General features: G+C 39.8%; 1 protein-coding gene across 2 annotated transcripts in view; it reads left to right on the top strand.

The window, feature by feature from the left end:
- The window catches only part of LOC140198140 (microtubule cross-linking factor 1), a 217,437-nt gene extending 195,474 nt beyond the window's left edge, over positions 1-21,963 (top strand). The window contains exons 15-16 of one of the 2 annotated variants that reach the window (XR_011886109.1): positions 17,290-17,396; positions 20,169-20,245. Coding sequence is in view for 1 of the 2 variants with exons in the window: in XM_072259104.1 (XP_072115205.1) it covers positions 20,169-20,378 (210 nt within the window). In the remaining variant the exon portion in view is untranslated. Of the gene's footprint in view, positions 1-17,289; positions 17,397-20,168 lie in introns of both variants that reach the window. The other variant, XM_072259104.1, reaches the window with a different exon arrangement.
- The last annotated feature ends 847 nt before the right edge of the window (positions 21,964-22,810 follow it).

Below are 22,810 nucleotides of genomic sequence, written 5' to 3'. Positions count from 1 at the left end.
AAAAACTCGCAATATTTGTAATTGGAGATTAAGACTGGTTAGCTTGTGAGACTAAGAGTCTGTGGGATGTATTTATTTGTTACATTTAGACAAATTTCAGGGAGGTCTGATGAGATCATTAAATTTCCATCCTTCCACAAACAAAAAAAAAAGATACCACAGATTAAAGTTGGGCAGCTTTTAAATTGCTAGTCACCAGATCCGTAAGTATTCTAACCACCACCAAACCCAAGCCACAAGAGTTGGTTTCATTAGCCTAACTGGCACTAATGACCTAGTACAGTGGGAGAAAGATAAAGGATAGGTTGTCATTACAAGAAAAACTATAGCAAATCAGAATGATAGATGCTTCAGCATTCACGCTCTGCCTTAAACTGAATTTGTCTCAAGCATATCCTGTCGGGAATTCAGTGAAGACTTCTATATATAGAATGTGGAACGTTATGCCATAAATTGTTGTCAAGGTGAATAGCATAGCTTCAGGAAACTAGGTAAGCATCTTTGGAATATGAATAGGAAGATGCGTTGATGCAATTAGCTGAAGTAAAGGAGGAAGCTCAAGTGGAGTACACATATTCATTTGAAATTCTTAGGTGAAATATCTTTTTCTGCACTATAACTTCATTTCATGCAAGCACCTTCTGCAGTGCCAAGCATGAGTTGTCCAGTTACTTTGCATACTATGTCTTCCTACAGTATTATTGTCCACTTCCAAAGGAATCGATACTTTATGTGGACGGTCCTCCACCTTTGCTGGTTGCCTCATAATGTACAGATTTTTCTATTAGAAGAGTGGAATTCACTTCATATGTGCTGCAGGCAAGGATTCCAATATGACTGACATATTTTATTTGATTGTGGATAATGACAAGAAACTGCAGCTAAACGGGGTATCCCAGAAACAGGATCAAACTGCTGCAGACCCACAGAGAGGTCACTACTCTCTGGACTGAAGTTGAAATCATCATTATCACATTGAAATTAGAGAAAGCTTTAGGGTTGTATACCTTTCTGTAATTGCAAATATTATCTATTTCTGTGCATGTAATGTTTTTACCTGATATTTACAGTTGATTATTTTGTTATTTTCTATATATAAAGTATACTACAGTTTACTGATAAACTGATACAAATCTTTGTATAATCGCAACAGTTCAATTTGCAAATAAGTGTTGCCACAAAAGCTATGGGAACCTCCACTGTTGACCAGTTGTGCTTTTGTCAGCTGGTCGTCAATTTCATTTAGATCCATAGTAAATTAGTAAAACTCTGTTACATCCAATGCAATAAACAAGAGGCTCTTGGATATAGTCATGAGCTTCTTTTGTTAACTGATTTTCTGTCTGTTGACAATTAGCAGAGGCCACAAAAGGATTAACGTGCTATCTCAATAGTTTGCCTCTGTGGGAAAGCTCTCTTCCTGTAACAGTTAATGAGGAAAGTTTGCAAGCCCTGACATGTTGCCAAGTATCTTTCTCTTACGTTCAGTGAGCATCATGGGCCATTGCTACATAGAACCTTCGGAAGCCTATTCTTTATTAATTACCCTTGTTTAATAATAACTGTTTCAATATGTAACTTTGCTGCTTACCTTGTCTTATTTTTTTCTCCTATCTGTTCTACCCAGAGCCAAACTCTCTTACTAACCACCCCTTGGGGACTCTAACCCTGCCTGCCTCACTACTGTAAGTTTTATGTTTCCAACCTTGGTGCTGTTCTGACCGTCCATTATAGAAGCTTTTGGCAGAGCGATTCATGCTCGTAGGTTTAAAAACAAGTTGCTTCTTTTTATTGCGTAGATGCCAGACCTTGTGCTTCGTAGTCAAGTTTGTCATTGCCACGTGCTCTTAAGTTTTATTTTCGGATGCATGGCATTTGATAGGCTGAGAGTAAAGTTAGCGTAATGTAAACCATGAGGCGGTACTGTGTCTCTGGAACCTGGATGCACTTCATGTGGATGCCATCACACTGTTCTTTCTCACTCAGTGCTGGTAAATATGTGTCTTAAATTCTGTAGTTATCTTCAGAGTGCATCTATCCAGACCTCAGAATAAAGCCAGTCTACGTAGTTTCTCTTGACAATATGTATTACATATATTTACCAGCTAACGATGGAATATTGGATGTGGCTTTGCAACTCTGGTGAAATAAGCACAAATTCCATGGCTACAAGAATTCCATCAGCCCACATCAGCCTATGTTAGTGAGCCCTAACCATTTCAAATCTGGAGATCCTGTACCATGTTCCAAACCGCTCTAGCATCATCATATTAGGTCATGCTGACGTCATGGTAATGGCCTCACTGAAATGGAAGTTATGAACTCTATAGCTATCTGGTGCAACCAGGGGTTCAAAAGACTAGTTACTTATGAGTTCAAGACTTCTGGAGCATTAGTTCAAGTCGATCTCCAAGTTAATTTATTTGAGACCTACTGAGAGAGTCACAACTTCTCCTGAAGTTCATCTTCTTTTGGAAGGACCATGGAGAATAATTCTGCTTTCCTCTCCAATCCTGGAAATGGGAGTGCAAGAGGTGGAACCCTAATGAAGTTGGGTTCTGGCTGATATGGCAGCTTCTTTGATGGTGGCTGCCACGTCTTCCACTCACAGCTAAGAAAAAAAAATGTTTTCAAGTTTGTATTTGTTGATTGGCTTCCACAGGGAGCAGTGTGTTTCCATCTCACCTATGCTGTACCATCCTAGAATGCTTGCTCATCTCTCTGCACATAAAGCATAAACATCTTCTCAGCTTCAATCCTAAACATAATCACTTCAAATCATCAGAGTGAAGAACAGTTCCCTGCTTGACAAGCTAGCTGAGACAAAGAATGATATTTCAGTCAGTAGCACAGGGTTTTATTTTTTAACACATTATTAATTTCTTTTCTAAACACAAGAGATTCTGTAGATGCTGGAAATCCAGAGCAACACACACAAAATGCTGGAGGAAGTCATTAGGCCAGGCAGTATCTATGAAAGGAATAAACAGTCGACCTTTCAGTTTGAGACCCTTCATCAGGACTGGAAAAGAAGGGGAAGGAAAGAAGCCAGAATATGAAGGTGGCGAAGGGGAAGGAGCACAGGCTAAAAGATGATAGGTGATAACAGGTGTGTGGGTGGGGAGGATGAATTAAGAAGATGGGAGGTGATAGGTGGTAAAGGTAAAGAGCTGGAGAAGAAGCAATCCAATAGAGGAGGAGAGTGGACTATGGGAGCAGGGGTGAAAGAGGAGGGGTACCGGGGGTGGGGGTGATAGGCAGGTGAGGAGAAGAGTAGAAGTAAAAGGGGAGCCAGAGTGGAGAAAGAAAGAAGGAGGTGGGAATTACTGGAATTTAAAGGAGGCCGTGGACTGGCATGTCATAATGGGAATGGGGATTGGAATTAAAATGTTTTGCCACTGGGAAATGCTGCTTTTTGTGGATGGAGCAAAAGTGCTCGACAAAGAAGTCCCCCAGTTGAGCCTCCCCAATGTCTAGGAGGCCACACCGGGAGCACTGGATACAGTAGATGACCCCTACAGACTCACAGGTGATGTATTGCCTCACCTGAAAGGACTGTTTGGGGCCCTGAATGGAGGTGAGGGAAGAGGTGAATGGGCAGACATAGCACTTCTTCCGTTTGCAGGGTTAAGTGCCGGGAGGGAGATCAGTGGGGGGATTTGTTTTCTTAGATGTGTCAGCCTAGGTAAGGCTGGTGATGTTGCAAAGGAGTTGAGGATTCCAATTATGGGTTACAAATTCAAGCCCCACTTTAGATGTGAGGGCCTTAACCAAATTTACATCGTTATGTTACAGTAGGAATGCTCTAGCGTCAGAGGTACTGTCCTTTAGATTAAATATGATTGTCAGAGCACCAAACCCATCCTCGTATGTTCTTATTTGAACAATTGCATCAGTGCCCTGATCACATATTCATTCTACAGCGACCATCATCAAAAATAGGTCATTGAATCATTGGGTAAACCAGTTGAGGTAATTTTGACACTTGGCTGTGTTCACCTTTCTTGCTACATTGTCTGTACAATAGTAGTAGGCATTGCCAATAAAAAAAATGGGAAATCAAATACATCTTTCTTGATTGCTTCACTTCCTACCCTTTATCCTAGCCTCAATTAACCCCTAGGTATGAAAACTGGTGAGGCAAGTTGCCTGTCATTAATATTTATTTGGTTTGCTGCCAGCACCAGACATTAGGTCTGTTAAAGTTGCCTGAAGACCAAGCTCCACATGTCCTCAGGCTTAATGTAAGATTCATATCAGTATATGCTCCTGCATTTTCAAAAGTTTCAAAAAGGATGGTCATATAAGTAAGGTATAAAGCAAAACAAATGTTGGAAATCAGAGGCAATAAACCATCGTAAGTCTGAAACCTGAACTGTTTCTTCTACAGATTCTGCCTGAGCTGCTGCATCTTTCCAGCATTTACTGTTTTTTATTCCATTTTCCATACCTATAGTTTATATAACCATTGATTATTCTTTAATCAAGATTTTCTTCCAGCCTTTTAAATATTTTCAAGTTTTTTAAAATTCTTGAATGTGCACGAGATTTTGTTTAGTGATTTTAAGACAATTACATTTTAAGCTATAGATGATTTGTTCTTGGGTCATCCTTCTGTATATTTGCAGAGATGATTTTGCATTGCACTTGCAGATTCTATTAGTGACGCTGCTGCTCAGGTGTAATGTTCCAAGCGACTTACTGTAATTGGAAGATAATTGGGAAAAAAGCGGATGCTGAAAATCAGAAGTAAAAACACAAAATACTGGAGTTACTCAACTGGTCAGACAGCATCTGTGGAGACAGAACCGATATCAACATGTCAGGTTGATAATCTTTCATCTTGCCTACTCTGATGTAAGGGTAATTATTAGCACTGTCTCTGTCCACAGTTTCTCCCTGACCTGCTGAGTATGTCCATTATTTTCTGTCTCTAATTAAAATGTAATTCCTTCATTATAGACCATGTATAATGAAGTCTATAATGGTCTACATTATAGACCTCTACAGGGTCTCCACCCAAAATGTCTGCTAATCGTTTGCCTTTGGAGATGCCTGACCCCAGAGTTCCTCCAGCAACTCTGTGCCTTTGGTTAAAAAGTAAAAGAAGAGAAAGCTGCTGAAGGAACTCAGCGGGGGTGGGGGGGGGTGGTGGTTGGTGGAAGATGGGGATCTGAACATGGACTTGGGCCAAATTGTCAACCATCCCTTTGCCTCCACAAATGCTGCTTTTTTTTGTTTGTTTTTAATCGTGTATCCCCAGTGAGCAAAAGATAAATGAAATTATGCAGATAAATTGTTTCAGGAAGGGAATAAAAAACTCAGTTAAACTTGCAGATAGCAGGGATAAAGCAGTTGTTTACAAGCAAGATATAAACTGCTAAGAGATTTAAAATTGGGGCAGATGTAACATCTTTTGAGTTGGATCAATATTCCTGATAGGATTTTGAAAGCTTATGGTGCCAGGTTACACCATAACAAGAAGCATCTTGCAAATTCATGGCAAGATTCAACTTAGGTTTGGGGACTTCGAAATTATTGTTGACTAGTAGGCATTAAAATGACAGCATTCCTCACCAGGTTCATAACTGAATGTATAATCCTGCTCTCTTAATTAGCAACAGGGGACTTGTAAATATTAAGCACATTTTAGCTGGCATTTCAGAATTTTGTAATTTTTGGGGCTTATTTGTATGTCCATAAGCCCTGTGTCCATAATCCAGGGACTGCCTGTTCATTTCTATTTCAGAAGCTCTTAGTAAATAATAAAAATGTATTCTCATATGAGAGGATCACAGCCAAGATCTTCTCTGATTGAATGATATATCATTAAGAGTTTTGGCAAAGTAAAGGATGCAGGAACCATTCCAATTTTTGCTGGTTTCATATTTCTGGCCATTCTAGTATGTAAACTGCAGCTGTTCCCTTTTACAAAGAAAGTGTAATTCAAATCGGTCCAAACATAAGTATTATTTCAGATATAATAGTAAATACATTTATCTTTAATTTGTGTGCCATGCTTGCAAACACTTGATACATGATACAACAAAAACTGGAATTTGTTACCCTATTTCTTATGTTTGTAGCAATAGAAAACTAGCATGGTGCATCTTTCCCCTGACTTTGAACTGCAGCATAGATGTTGGTTATCTCCAAATGGCACACACACAAATTATTGCGAATTTGGACAAATATAGAAACAGAAATATAGGACTTTTTCAATATTTGACAGTGGCATTCAGAAAGACCTGGTGTTCAATCCATAACTGTGAAAGAGAATATCACGGTGATGCATTTTGCCATTGAAAATGCAATTATTGCTTAAACATCTTAGCGTAAAACTATGGGTGTTGCCCTACAGTTGAAATAAGCATCTTCTTGAAAAGGAATTTGCCAAAGTGCTTTTTTTTTTTGCAGAAGTAACCTGCCTTGAAATATTTATTAGCATTTTTAACCAAGATTGACACTATCACATTGCATTGAAAATTTTAAAAATGTATATTAAGTAATAAAGAGTCTGTGTCTCTAATTTCAGCACAGCTGCAGAAAGTACTTAACCCAGTGATAATGTGTGGTACCCTCTAGCACTCTTAGAATGTAGTCTTTTCCAAAATTTGAGTTTCAAACAATAACATATTGGCTTGATTAAAAAAACTTTTTCCAAGTACAAATTAGGGATCTTAAATATTGCTTTTGATTTGTAATTTAGCCATTTCATTTTGCTTGATGATTTAACATATTATGTTTAAAGAGAAACACAGCCTGCTTAAGACCAGTTTGGATTTAATTTAGAAAAATGCGAATTTGGCACACTCTGATACGCATTTCGAGGGTTTAAGCCATGCCATCCTTTTGAAATCTACAGTACTCAATCTGTTCCACTGTTTGTTCTGCCTGAGGTTTTCTGCCACACAAAGCTGTTGATAGCTACAGGTGACTGAATTTTAGTGTTGGATGTTTAATTTTAATTTACCTTTGTGCAGGTTTAAGGTTATCTATCAGTTAGTTATTCGTTCTAATCAATCAGATGTGATCTGTGTCCTCAAGCTCCCTGATTTTCATGAATGGTACTTGGTCTTTTTTTGTCTGTCATGTATGGTCCTGAACAGTTTATTTGAATGGAAAGGTATTGAATTAATCAAATTAAGATCAGAAGCAGTAGGTAGCTTTAGGATGGAGGAACAGATAATTGGCTTTCAATGGTTGTAATTTAGATTTTGCTTGGTGGAATAAAATGGACAGCAGCAAATGATAAAGCTTGGAGTTTTCACTTTGATTGAATTCTCAGCAGCTGGTATCCAGGGAGATGTACAGCATGGAACTTCATGGATATGGTCAATTTTAATCTGTAGCCTAAAACTATCCTTGCCTCCAGTACGTTAAGCTGACACCAGAAGGACAGGCATGTAGTGTGTATTTATCTCTTTTTTTTCATTTTCATGATTGCTGGCACAGTCAGCATTTCTCACACATTCCTGGCTACCATGAACAATTAGATGCAGCTCATTTTCTCAAAGTTATTGTCTCCTTATGGTGGGTGCCCCTGAGACACCTTCGGTAGCAAGGCCCAAGGCTCTGATCCAAGAATACCAAAGGAATGTGTATGTAAGTCCAAGTTAGGAAGCTATAATGCAGAGAACATCACAGACATAGTATTCATATGCTCCTGCTGTCGATTTCCCTCTGTGTAATGGTTTAAGAGGAACTGCTAAATAAGCCGAGGTGAGTTAGTGCAGTGCATGCTGCAACCCCAGAGTGGTAGTGATGAAGGAGCTGGATACTCAAAAAGGTAAATGGCAGTTCAATTCCTGACACCTGAAGACATACAGCTTCTTCAGTTTTCAAGACATGAAATTTCTGCATTCATTTTCAGAGTATTTTAGTCCCTGAAGGACATCTGGAGAATGCTCAGAAATTTCTAACATAATAAGACATAGGAGCAGAATTAGTCCATTTCGCCTATCGAGTCTGCTCCGCCATTTGATCATGGCTGATTTATTTTCCTTCTCAAACCCATTTTCCTGCCTTTTTCCTATTACCCTTGACCCCCTTACTAATCAAGAGCCTATAAGTCGCCATTTTAAATATACCTATTTGCTTGCCTAACATATCAGATATTGTCAAATCAAAATGAGTAGATTTGCTCCATGGTAGTAACAAAGGGTTAGAGACATGAGCGTATGAATTACGAGACCAATGTGGTTCACAGTACTCCAGATGAGATCTCATCATAACCTATATATCCATATCATAACCCCTCTGTTTTTGTCTTCAGTTCTCCTATCAATTAACAAGAACATAGTGTTAGCTTTCCTAATTACTTGCTGCACCTGCGTATAGGCTGTTGGCAAATCATTCACAAGCACACCCTGATCCCTTTGGATCTCAGACATCTGCATTCCCTTACCATTCAGGTAATTAGTTATATTTACTTTTCTTTCTGAACGCTAAAGATGAACTCTTGAAATCTCAGTCTAACTCCTCATGGGCCTTGCATCTTAATTGTCTACCAGTACTGCACTTTGTAACTATAGCACAGTATCTGCTTTCTGTTATTGTTTTTTTCTAATTTGCACTACCTTATGTATAGAATAATCTGTTTGGATGGCATGCAAAGAAGGCTTTTCACTGTCTCTCATTACACATGACAGTAATAAATCACTTACCAATTTCTATTATACTAATCACATATCAGTTGTTCACACTGCTTAATCTGTGACCACCAAATCAATAAAATACACCATATAGAAGCCACCATGTCAGACAGTTACTTTAATTCTCTTCCCTTTAATTATACATACAATGTCATATACAATAGGACATCAAAGGTGTACTCTCAATATTTATCATATCTTCCCTGTAGTATCAGGGGGGACATTTCACCTTTGACATCTATCTTAGAATGTATGGCTTAGAAATATTGCACATTTCAGGTTGGTTTAGACTGAAACAAAAAAGAAACAGCCGGAGGAACTATCTCCCTCTACAAGTGTTATCTGACTTCCTGACTTCCTCCGGCAGTTACTTTTTGTTCCAGAGTCTAGCAACTGCTGTCTCTTGTGCCTCTAGATTGAAGCTTGGATTTACTTTGGAACAATCTTGGTTATTTTCTCAACCCTGACTATCAACAGTTTTTTTTTCCAGAAACTACAATAGAAATATTTTCCCTTTCATGTCGTTCTTTTCTCAGGAAGGATAGTTTATAGTTAAACAGAATCATTAATTGGCAAAAGTACAACAGTAACGGTAATTATTAAGTACCGAGACCATGGATCTGCGCCTGGAAAGTCTTCAGGGCACAGGCCTGGGCAAGGTTGTATGGAAGACCAGCAGTCCCCTCTCCACAACATCAGTGTTGTCCAAGGGAAGAGCATTAGGACCCATACAGCTTGGCACCAGTGTGATGTGTGATTAAGTGCCTTGTTCAAGGACACAACACGTTGCCTCGGCTGGGGCTCGAACTCACGACCTTCAGGTCGCTAGTCCAATGCCTTAACCACTTGGCCACGTGCCCAATAAGTACCAATCACAATGGAAAATGTTTAGGTTTTAGATTTCAGCGTTGTGGGCATTCTGGGACATTTTTACTTTCAGTTCCCCTGCATTACAGACATTACAGATACCCCAGCACAAAAGCAGCTGTTTGAATCTGAAATAAAACCATGCTGGAAATGCTCAGCAACCCAGACAGCCTCCATGGAGAGAAACATTTCAACTAAGGAATCTTTCAACAAGAGGAAGTCATCACCCAGAACCATGGTAGCATAGTGGTTAGCACCATGCTATCACAGTTTGGAGTGTTTCCAGAGTTCAATTCGGCGCTGTTCTGTAAGGAGTCTCTATACGTCCTCCCCGTGAGAGGTCCTGGGTTTTCTCTGGGTCCTCCAGTTTCCTCCCGCAGTCCAAAGAATTGTAAATTGTCCCATGATTAGGTGAGGGTTCATGGTTTCATTGTCCAGTCAGAAATCTGATGGTGAAGGGGAAGAAGCTGTTACTGAATTGTTGATTGTGTGTCTTTATGTTCCTGTACCACCTCCTTAATGGTAGCAATGAGAAGAGGACATGTCCTGGGTGATGGGGGCCCTTATTGTTGGGTGCCTACCTTCATTAGTCAACCCAAAGGTAAAAAAGTTGCTCCTCGACTTCCTATTAAATTTTTTTTCCCCTTTCACGCCAAGCCAATCTCCTATAGTTTTTGATTCCCCAACCCTGGGAAAAAGACCATGAGCAGTCACCCTATCTGCACAACCCCGGTAAGTGCTCATTATGGTGGACTCTATGTTACCATTGAATTTGCACAAATAAAAGTATTAAAACAGAGGTATAAAAAAATTAAAAGTACAAATTTGTCCTTAGTCACATATGTGTCGTATTCCATTTCTGAAATGGATTCCAGTGAAACATTTCAGTCAAATAAAGCTTTATTTACTCTGGATCTATTGTGACAGCATTCATCCAAACTATATTGCTGAGTTTTCAAGTATGACTCAGCTGTTAAAATCTGTTTGCCTGTGTACTTTGGCTGGTGTCTATTACCTAGGAAAATGCTGCCTTGTGTAACAGATTTACTGTGCTTGGGGATTTTTATTTTGATATTTCTCCAGTTCATGAAGGTTGATCATTGTATTCTTCCCTCACATGAGCTCTTCACATCACATAATAGTACTTAGTGACTTACTGATTAAGCCAAAACTTGTTCATGCTTGTTTTTGAATTGGAGGCACAAGAGACTGTAGATGCTGAAATCTGAAATAACAAACAAGTTACTTCAGAGATTTCCCTGCATCTTGTTTGTTGCTTGATTTTGAATTTCTCCATGGTCCTGCTTGTACTTTTGGTGTGATGTTCCTTACAACACTCCAGTACGTCTGCGATCTTCCAGCTCAGTCTTGCTCGGTATCCCAGTGCTTAGTTGCTCCAGATTTGGCAATCTTGCCTTCAGCTCCCATCCTCTCTCCTTCAAATTGCTACTTAAATCCACCTCTGTGGTCAAGGACAGGAAATGCTGGAAATACTTAGTAGGTTAGTCAGCATCTGAGAAAGCTGAGAAAGAAATGGAGAATGGTTTAGATTGAAAGCTTTTTATCAGAATAAGAAAAGTTACGAAATAAACTTTTTAAATTGCAGAGAATGGATAGGGATGAGGACAATGTCAGTGAGTCTGTAGAGATTCGAGGAGACTGAATGATATAAATGGTTGTGGTGCCGGCTGAGAAAGGGTTGTGAAGATGTTTTAATCATAAATGAGCCAAGTAGGGGCAATGTAAATAGAACAAAGTAAATGCTAACAGCGGGAGAGGAAATAAACACTGGAACTAAGCTACAAATTAGTGAAGCAGAACACTGCAGATGTTGGAAATCTGAAATAAAAGTAACGAATGTGGGTATATTTAGTAAGGCAAATTCTATAGAGAGTTAATGTTGCTGGTTAAGACCTTTCATTAGTTCTGGCTATTTTTGATACTGCACAGAAATGAGCCATTAAAGCCCACCTCATCCATATCATTCCTGCTGCCTATTTACACTAATCCTTTTTACCTGCATTAGGCCTGTATCCTTCTTTGCCTTTTCTATCTGAGTACCAGCACAAGTGTTTTTCAGAAAATGCTGGTTATCTGAAATTCTTGAATTCACAGTTAATGCCTGGCACTGTGATGTGCCAAATAAGATGTTGTTCCTCAAGTATTTTTGGAATACTGTAAAAGGCCAAAGAAAGAGTGATAAGAGTTGGGGGTGGGTTGAATGGTGAAATAAAGCGTTCGGCATTTGGAAGCTCAGGGTCATTTTTCAGACTGAACAGAGATATTTTGTGAAGCATTTGCCCAGTCAGCATTTGGTTCTTCTGGTGCAGAGTAGACTACAATGTGAATACTGAATGCATTTCTGTAACTTAGGGCAAGCAGGTTTCTTCAGATTGTTGTAGCTGGGGATGGAGGCGGGGATTAGCTCCCACTACCTACTAAATGCTCCCAATGGCATGCGTCTCAAATAGTCTCCAACAATCAAGTCCAGCTCCTGGCCTTAACATGTGGCTTAGTTACTAAGCCCAGTGGAAAGGTTTCTACTGTCAGAAGGGGCAAAGGCTGGGGTTACTGATGCCTTAAAACCAGTCGCTTCAGGCAGATGGGGCTCGTCAGCTGTGATTGGCAGCTCATCAGGAGAAGGAGAACTCTGATCTCAAACCTCCGCTGCCTTGCGGCTATACCAAATTATGGGGAAGGCTTCTGGAGTAAACCCCAAGGAAAAGTCCAGAGCCGAAGTCCCTAAGTCCCGAGTTCAACATTGACTGGCAAATCCTGTGACATCGTTGGTGCAAAATTGAGTCGGTCTCTGTCATTCATTTGGATTCATCAGCTGCGTGGAGAAGGCAAGCCTGCTGCATGGGCAACAGCTTGCTCTCCATATTGTACTGCCCTGGCTTGTGTATCACATAGACAGCTGGGGCACAACATCCATGGCCAGCTCTGACCAACGGAGGGCCTCAAGGGCAAGCACTAGACAATGAGAAGTGTGTAGATCTTGGATGGTGGGGATAAGATGATAGGGCAGGTGTTGTATCTCTTCATCTGTTGTAACGATTTTTCAAAATCTTCTACTGTGTGGCATGAGGTACAATTTTGTTAAATGACACTCCTATTGAAGCAGCTTAGGAAGTTTAATGGCTTGAAAAGTTCTAAAAAAACTTGCTTTTTTTTTAACTTGCAAATTGTTGCAGTTGTTCAAATTGTAAAACCTACAATACCACATCGACAATTTCTAGTCTCATGCAGAACATGCCAGACACAATTTCCATGAAAAAAGGCCAAATAGAATGTTGGAAATCTGGACTAAATATCTGTATACCTATCCAATAGATTGCAATAATTGGAGTACTGGTCAAAATTTGCCATGTAACAATAAAAAACAAAAGACCAAAGCAGTTAGTATATCAGTCAATGTCTGTGAAAAGTGTAGGGATTGTGTTGATTTTGGTGTTCTGTTCAATTTGTTTAAGTATCTCTTTTTCAACTGTCTAGGATACATTGATTTAATAATCTCCTTCGGTGTCCTAAATTTCTGTGATTCTGTATTACTTCCCCCTGCCAACAGGAACTTTGATCTTTTTGGCTCCAGGCATTAAAACATATTTTATCAATTTTGTATAGAATTTTTTGATCCAGATTATATTGTGGATAAAATTACCCAATTTGTGAAGCGGCTTGCTAACTGCTCACTCAGCATTTCAGTTTCAACAAAAAAATCTTCAATTTGATTCAAGGTAATTTAGATTTCTGCTGGATGTTGATGAAAATCCCATACTGCAGATCAACCATATCACTTCATTTGAGCAACTAGAATGTAGGAATTGAGAGTAATACTCTGGATGTGCCAGCAATGCAGAATGATAGGAACAAGTAATACTTCAGTGCAAGTCCTTCTCTTATGTTGCACACAGAGGGAACATGAATCAAACACATTGTCTAGGTCAGGGTAATGTTATACAGTGAGGCATGAAGGAAATGTGAGATTAATACAGGGAGGTGGCAGAGAGAACTGGGGAGGCTGGCAGAAAGTGAAATGGATAAAGGTGAGGATGGAGAAATGGACTTCAATGGAGAAGACTGACGGGCAAAAGATATGCATCGAGACTTGGCTCAACAGCTACTTCAACAAATTCTGGTCATGATTCCACTTCCTTTTACACCTCCTTTAACTGAAACACCATCTCCTATTTACACTCCCTCCAATCATGATTCCTCTCATTTATACCCCCTCCAATCATGCTCATCCTATCTAAACCCCCTCCGATCCTGCTCATCCTATCTAAACCCCCTCCGATCCTGCTCATCTATCTAAACCCCCTCCGATCCTGCTCATCCTATCTAAACCCCCTTCGATCGTGCTCATCCTATCTAAACCCCCTTCGATCCTGCTCATCCTATCTAAACCCCCTCCGATCATGCTCATCCTATCTAAACCCCCTCCGATCATGCTCATCCTATCTAAACCCCCTCTGATCATGCTGATCTTATCTAAACCTCCTTCTATCATGCTCATCTTATCTAAACCCCCTCCAATCATGCTCATCCTATCTAAACCCCCTCCAATCACGCTCATCCTATCTAAACCCCCTCCGATCGTGCTCATCCTATCTAAACCCCCTCCGATCCTGCCCATCCTATCTAAACCCCCTCCGATCGTGCTCATCCTATCTAAACCCCCTCCGATCGTGCTCATCCTATCTAAACCCCCTCTGATCATGCTCATCCTATCTAAACCCCCTTCGATCCTGCTCATCTTATCTAAACCCCCTTCGATCCTGCTCACCCTACCTAAACCCCCTTCGATCATGCTCATCCTATCTAAACCCCCTTCGATCATGCTCATCCTATCTAAACCCCCTTCGATCATGCTCATCCTATCTAAACCCCCTCTGATCATGCTCATCCTATCTAAACCCCCTCTGATCATGATTTCTGTTATTTACATCTCCAAGAATTGTGATTGCATATTTCCCTTTTACAATTTTTCCAGTTGCCGTATTTTTGCATCATTTGCTCCATTACTTCCACCTGCTACACTCATCAGTCCTTCAATCTTTCCAGCTTTCTCTTTACCACAGATCTCCCCTTTTGCTCTTCCCTCCTCATCTGCAATTGCCCCGCATTTTTATCTCTGATTAATATTTTTATCTTTAATATTGTCAAATTCTGGTGAAAGCAATTCAGCAACCTCACATATCCAGTGTTCCATAAACAGCAGAAATGTGATAACACAGAAAGAGTTGGGGGGGGGGGGGTAACAGAAGCTTAACTGGCAACACAGTCCAGATATGAGGAAGCAAAGAAGATCTCAATGCAACACTGTTCCACCCTGCTAAGTAAATATTCCAGCCATATTCAAGGCCAGGTTTTTTAGGCTTAGTTCGAGTTTCCTTGGAGTGAAGCAAAGGGGTAAGGATGGAGAGTCCTTATTGTGAATGTGTGTTACAGATGTCCGAAAGCTCGTTGTCAAGCTATTACGTAGGGTTAGAAAAGGACTCAGGCAGATCAAATGAATGTCATAAATTCATTGAATTGTATACCAGGGAAACAGCCCTGTTGGCACAACTCACCCACCAATCACGATGCCTATCTAAGCTAATCTTATTTGCCTGCATTTGGCCCATCTCACTAAACCTTTCCTATTCATGAGCCTGTTCAAATGTTTTTTAAACATTGTAATTGTGCCTTCCTCTGCTGTTTCCTCTGGTAGCTTGCTTCATATATCCCCTACCCTCTGTGTAAAAAAAAAATCATCCTTCAGGTTTCCTTTAAATCATACCCCAACTCACCTTAAACTTATGCCTTTTAGTTGTAGACTCCATTACCCCGAAAAAAAGACTGTGACTATCTGTCATATAAAGTACTGTGCAAAAGTCTGAGGCACATTCTGTGTATCTAGCTACAGTGTCTCAGATTTTACACAGTACTGCATTTGTCAACGTGGAGTGGAGAGCAAGTTTATAAATCTGGCAGGAGCAAAGGATGTTGGGAATGATGGCGGTGGAGCGCCTTGGGAGGGATGTGGGACAGGTGGCAGGGAAGGAGTGTCAGGGCTAGGGAAGGCTCGCATGGATTCTGACACACCAGGCAAGGTCATTTGATTCCTTAACAATTGGTTTATTGATCATTAAAGAACGTCTCTCTGATGCTTCCCACACCCTCCCCTCTCCCTTCCCCTTTTCCCAGCCACGATTCCCCTCTTCCCCTCTTCCCCTCTTCCCAGCCACAATTCCCCTCTCTCTGCTCCCTTCCCATTCTCAGTCCACAATAGAGACCCATATCAGAATCAGATTTATCATTGCTCACGTGCATCATGAAATTTGTTCTTTTTTGCGACAGTACTATAGTGCAATACATAAAATTACTACTGTACTGTGTAGAAGTCTTAGGCACCCCAACTCTATATATTGTATGTGCCTGAGAGTTTTGCACAGTACTGTATATGCTCCTCATAATTTTAAAAACCTCCACAAATTCATGCTTCAGTCTCCCTTGTTCCAGCAAAAACAATCCCTGTTTATCCATTCCCTCAGGCATCAATAATCATCAGGGAGGAGGTATACCAGCCTGAAGATGCACACTCAACATACTAGAAACAGCTTCTGCCCCTCCACCATCTGAATGGTCAATGAATAATACCTCATTATTTTGCATTACTTTTATATATTCCTATTTTATCTTATAGATTTTAAATGTATTGTACTGTACTGTAGCCTCAAAAGAAAAATATCACAATGTACAGTATGTCAATGATAAACCTGATTCTGATTCTAATTCCTTCCTTGTAGCTCTAGTTGGACCACACTTGGAGTATCGTGTTTAGTTCTGGCCCTCTCGTTATAGGAAGGATGTGGAAGGTCTAGAGAGGGTGCAGAGGGAATTACCGAGATACAGCCTGGATTACATGGAAACATTAAGCGAGCTTTGGCTTTTCACTTTGAACTGAAGAAGGATGAGAGGCAACTTGATAGAGGTGTATAAGATTATGAAAGGCATAGATAGAGTAGACATCCAGCAACTTTTTCCCTGGGCAGCAATGGCCAATATCTGAAGAAACCCATTTTACCTGAATGGAGGAATGTTTAGTGGAGATATCAGAGGTAGGGTTTTTATTATACAGAGAGTGCAAGGTGCCTGGAATGCACGGCTGGGGTGGTCGTAGAGATTGATATAATAGGACCATTTAGAGACTCTTAGATATGCACATGGATGTAAGAGGGGCACCACAATAGAATAGCGGTTGGTGTTACGTTATTACAGCCCGGAGCAGCAGAATTCAGAGTTCAACTCTGGAGTCCTCTGTAAGGAGTTTGTGCAATCTCCCCATGTCCGCTTGGTTCCTCTGGGTGCTGAGGTTTCCTCCCGCAATCTAACCAGTTAGTATGTTAATGAGTCATTGTAAATTGCCCTGTGATTAGATTAGGGTTTAGTAGGTGGGTTGCTGGGTGCGACTGCCTGTTTTACACTATATTTCTGAATAAATAAAAATAAATAACCATTTATATAGGTTGGCACAACATCAAGGGCTGAACAACAGCGCGGTGCTGTATTCTATGTTAAGGTCTTGGAGCTCATCTGAAGAATTGGCCGTGGTGAAGTGCTCATCGAGATTTGAATCATTATCTGAATTGTAAGATTAAAATAGGCAGTTTTTACTAAGGCACATGATGCTTTTGGGAAAGAAGTGTGAAAAGATTGAACCATTGTGGATGGAATACCAAAATCATTACAGTATTTTTTAGGTAACTATTATCAATGTTAATAGGATCTGAACTATTGAGCTATTGGGGCAGAGCCATCTTGAGGTCAGAGCCTGGAAATGCAAGCTGGTTGTGGATTTCCTGATTACAATATCGGATTCTACTTTTCACGGTAACATTTTTTTTACCATAATTAGCATTAATGTTCATTATTGGAATCATATCTCGCAACAAGCATGACATATGACTCTTAACTTTTGAAATTAATTTTCTCAGATGGAATTTTCAATGCAATTTAAAGTGTATTGTTGGAATGCCTTTGATCTGAACAATCAGGACTAACTTTGAGTCGTGTTAATATGACTGCCTGGCTGATCAACTCTGCCTGAGTGTGTCAGCAGTGCTTCTCATTTAGCCCAGTAACTGATTTAAATTGTCCACAATGATCTTCCAAAATATCAGAATGCAGTTTTCCTGTTTTTTTTTATTGTGTCAGTCGGAACTGTAATAGGGATGGGCGAATGGTTAATTCTGGCTGAAACTTTTGGAGATGGAGCAGGGTTAATGTATTAATTCAATGTCCTATCATCAGAATAGAATAAATTTTACTCTATATTGACAGCATCTGCAGTACTTTATTTTTGGCCATCTTGGGGTAAAGCCACAGGTATCAGCTCTGTAGCACCACCAGACTCCACCACCACCTTATACCATGTCAATGAGAACTGCCTGGATTTCCCTCACTCTCTCCAATTGAGGTCATAAATGGGATAGAAACCTGGGCCATGGAGAGATTACCACTTCCACCCTCCCTTCTTCACAAAGTGAACCATTGCACGATGTGATACCACATTTTTCAGTGTCAGAATCAGACTCGTTTATTGTCACTGACATATGTCATGAAATTTGTTGTTTTGTGGCAGCAGTACAGTGGAAGACATGAAAAATTACTGTAAGTTACTATAAGAAATATAAAATAATTAAATATCATGGTCCATTCAGCGATATGGTGGATGGGAAGACGCTGTTCCTAAAAAGTTGAGTGTGGATCTTCAAGCTCCTGTACCTCCTCCCTGATGGTAGTAATGAGAGGAGATATGTCCTTGATGGTGAAGGTTCTTATTGATGGATGCCGCCTACATCCAATTTCTAATGCTTTAATTACATAAATTGAAGTACAGAAAAAAATCACCCATGAGATAACCATTAGAACCTAGCAATGCACTAGTTCACTGAACTTATATTCCACAAGCTACGCTGAACAAGTGGGGCACAAATCACCTACCAAGGATGACTGACATTGAAATATTTGATGCACTTCTTCGAAATCAGGTTCAATAAGCTACTAAGAGACAGATGCCAATATTGCAATACTTAACACGACGATTGTGCCAACAACGGGATTCTTCTCTTTCCTCCTTCACTGTCTTGGGTAATTTCTGTATAATTTATGTTCACTATGTTGTCTGAATCTACGTTACCGTGATGCAAGTTTTTCATGGTAGCTGTACCTCATCATACTTGTGCACATGACAATGGACTTGACTTAATCCCTGTTTGCTCACATTAGAGCTTTGCTTCTGAAATTTCCCCCATAGGTGCAGACTCTGAATGTGGGATAGTTACCTGGAACCCAGGCATGACCAGCTTTTTCAGTTCATCCTGTACAGCAACTGTTGAGGCATGATTCAACTGTAATGCCAACACATCTACACATAACAACAAGTTGTTTTTCAGTGCTGGGGCCAGTCCTGTAGTCTCCTATGGTTGGTTGTTCTTCAGTATTATTATGCTTCATGGAAATATCTGTGTGACCCAGTCAATTTCAGCATGGCTCTTCCTTGAGAATTTTCCCATCTTTTAGCTCTAAAGACAATGCATCATTAAATATTATGGTTGTCAATGTTCAGGAGCATAAATAAATCTTGATTTCTAGTTTTAAGATTTTCAGTTAACTAGAGCATTGGAATAATTTATCATATGGGTGACAGCATTACTGTGTAAAACTTTGGAAAGGAAGCGATTGGTGGTTAATGGAAGTGCATGTGATTCACTTTTATTGATGCAGGAATTGCGAGATTGATGGAACTGAATAATAGAGCTGATCCCATGAATTTGAAATGTACCCCTTATCACCAAGCCAACTAAATGCTTCAATGCCCTTTCAGTTATTTGTTTAAGCAGCTTGTCCTGTTGACGTCATGAAAATAGTTCCCTCTGCCCAGCACTGTCCTAGAACAGGAGCAATGACTGGTGGTAACCATGGTGCTGTTGGAATATGCTCTGTACAAAACAACATTCAGGATCTGTTGAAGTGAAAAAGATGGTTAAAAAAATGAGTTGATAGATGCCAAACTTGACAATTAAGACATGGACTTTTCCTTGTTGTTGCTGCATAGGGCAACATGAATACCACTGTCTTGTTTTGCTGGTGACAAAAGAGCTTTGGAAAATAGTTGATCTGGCTTTACTGTTCTCCTTTTTAAAAAGTAGAAACTACAGCAGTTTACTAAAAGTTTCATTTACATATGTATATGTATTTGCATAATTTGGGCAGAATTGCTGCTGCATATCTCCAGGGACCCAGGTTCCTTATCTGGATTTCTTAAATGAGACCAAATGGGTTTCCTTAGAGTCTCTGGTTTCTTCCCAAAGGTGTGCAGGTAAGTTAATTGACTATTGTAAATGACCTCTTAGAGTAGGTAAGTAGAAACAAAACAGAGGGCCATTGAACAGCAGGTGGAAGAGAAAGAGAGGGTGGGGAATAAATTGCAGGGGTACGAGGAAATAAGAAGAGGGGGAAAGAGATTGCTTTGCCAGCATATGTTCCTTTCTTCTGTGTTGCAATAAGTAATGCATGGCTGCTGTGGCTTATGTGATTTTCCATTTACTTTTTACCATTGCAATGTTCTAATCTTTCCTCCTCCTATTTTCTGCTTGCAAGGAGTTTCCCTGGCCCTCAGTAGCTCCACCACTGGAACCCTGCTTCTCACGGCCTGCCAGGCCAGCCAACCAGCGCCCACCATCGCGGTGGGCTTCACTCTCACCTTCTGCCTCACAGTCTTCATCCTCTGGGGATTTAGTTTGCATCGGTCAACCGAGTGAACCTCCTGCAACGGATCAAGAACATGACCCAGAGCACAAGCCTGCATAGTACACAAGATAATAACAAAAAACACTAATTCACAGTCCCAATGATCCTGTATGGCGGAAAATTCTACTCAACATTCAGTTATGAAGGATTCAACAAATCAGGAATGAACTGTTGTGTATCAAACCTATAATATAACTGCAGTGTCTGTGCTTAAGAATGAGAGTGCTATCCAGACAGACGGCTGGAAAGATAGCAGTTTCTTTGCTTGTAATGCAGTAGTTTATGAGTGTTTATTTTATTTAGCCATATTGTTTGGCAGACAAAGCGATTTGAAAGGTAGACTTTGAAGATACACTCCTCCCATCTGTCTGCTTTTCTATCAATGGGACTGGAACTGTGTGGTGAGGATTTTTTTTCCCACTGCAACCAGGTGACGTGCATTCAGTGTCATTTTCCTGGCAGCTGGAAATCTTGTGATTACAGTGCAGATCTCCTAAATAAGAATGGGTAGATATGGTTTCTATGTTCCCAGTGCTACCTGTTAGATATGTCTGAAACTGCAATTGGAATGAACTTTTCTGTGTTTTTAAGCTGGATAATTTGCTTCAGGTCCAACAGTGAGAAGACAAATGTTCATTGCCATCTTGTCAAAGATGCTCTGGCTGGCCACCAAGTTGCCCTGCAGTTATGACTTAATCACCCTACCATTCCTGATGGTTGAACAGAGCCATTGGACCCATTCACGTGTGGATCTTTTATCCAGTGGAAAAAAAATTATAATAAATGCAAAAAAGTATTTTAAGGTATCACAATAAAAAAAAACATTATATCTACACAATCTTGTAATTCATTGCTTACGGTAGCTTCACAGTATTACCTTACGGCATTGCACGCCTCAGTAGGATGGCTATGGTGCCAAGGTTTTTGTTTGTAAAATGTGTGCTATCCAAAAGAGGAAGGTTCTAGAGAAATTGAAGGGGTTGGAGTGGTCTCTCAGTAATTTGGGCTGCCTTTCTTTTACATTGCACTGTATTGGTTTCCATGTAAAATAGTCCTAATTATATTCTTTTAAAAAACACATTAGTTTTTATTTTACTATTGATGCCAGTGTGATTTTGTAAAGTGCTTCATATGGATTGAAGCTTTAGTTTTAATGACACAGAGTTTACGGTGCTCTCAAGTAAAGCAAGTAAACCCAGGTTTAGGGACAAGAAAAGAAATTATATTGAATAGAGTTTAATTTTTTTTTTTGCTAGAGCATAAAGCAAAAAAGAAGAATGATAAGGACAGTCTTAATAAGTTAGTTAAATGATGGTACAATACTTGACTTGCATGCCATTGGGTCCATAGCACTTTAGTGCATGTATATAGCTACTGTACCCCAATATCACAAAAATGAACAAAACAACAAAGAATCCACTGTTACGATGTTGTGAGGTTAATCATGTACTGTATTTTAATTATTGGTGTTTCTTGCATTAACTAAGGAGAAAGCATTTTTAACTAAATTATTGTAACAGTTCAACTGTCTGTGTACAGTATTGATAATTTTTGGAAAATATTGAGATATTGTTCAAACTTAATATTGTAATGAATGTCTTTAGGGTTCAGTGTAAGACAATTTACCCATAAATAAAAGTTCAAATTTCCAACACCTGATTTTGCTTCTCAAATCCTTTTAGAGAGAAACAATGCCTGGTTCATCTTTGCAAGTTGACATGTGTCTAGGTGTGAGAGTTTGATTGTGTGTGTCAGAATGAGAAAGTGCATGGTTCTTTGTATGAAAGAATGTGTTGTGGTTGAGTGTGCATGCAAAAGTTTATGCATCTGGCTTTGTGTGAGACTTATCCTGAAATCCATCTAGGAATATGGAAGAAAGAATATGGATCAGGATATTCTAGGGTTATCTCTAGTCAATTGCCTTAGTACTACCTTCTACAATTTATTTTTTTTATGAATTGTGTACATGTTGCTAAGTGCCCATGATGCTGCTACACACGTCTTTTACTGCATACGTGTACTTGTATTTGACAATCAATTAAACCATGACTTTAGATAAGTCAACACACTACCCACAATACATACTGCTCATTTCCATCTGCAGATACTGCCTGACTACTGAATTCTTCTAGCAGTTTGTTTTTTTTTCCATTATTCCTGTTATTTTGTAATCAAATGCCTTTTTGGAACAAATCTCATGTCTTCCCAGTTGTTGGATGTTATGTTCACAAAAGAAACTGTTGTTCCCTGTTTACACAGTCCTAGCTCCGACTCCGTGTGAACCACAAGAGAATTAAGATCACCAGACCTGATAACATTCCCAGTCTCTGGCACAATGGTTTATGCCAAATGAGAAAATAAGCAAAAATTGGTCAGGAGACTTTGAAATCTGCCAGTTTCCCAAAATTTTAACATGTTGAGTCTCAATACAAACTGACAGGATGTAAAAACAATGTGGCTTTCTTTTATTATTCATGTGGCAAGCCACTTTT

This window comes from Mobula birostris, chromosome 1 (genome assembly GCF_030028105.1).
Source record: "Mobula birostris isolate sMobBir1 chromosome 1, sMobBir1.hap1, whole genome shotgun sequence".
NCBI classification, from domain to species: domain Eukaryota; kingdom Metazoa; phylum Chordata; class Chondrichthyes; order Myliobatiformes; family Myliobatidae; genus Mobula; species Mobula birostris.
This window is presented reverse-complemented; position numbering and strand designations above follow the sequence as displayed.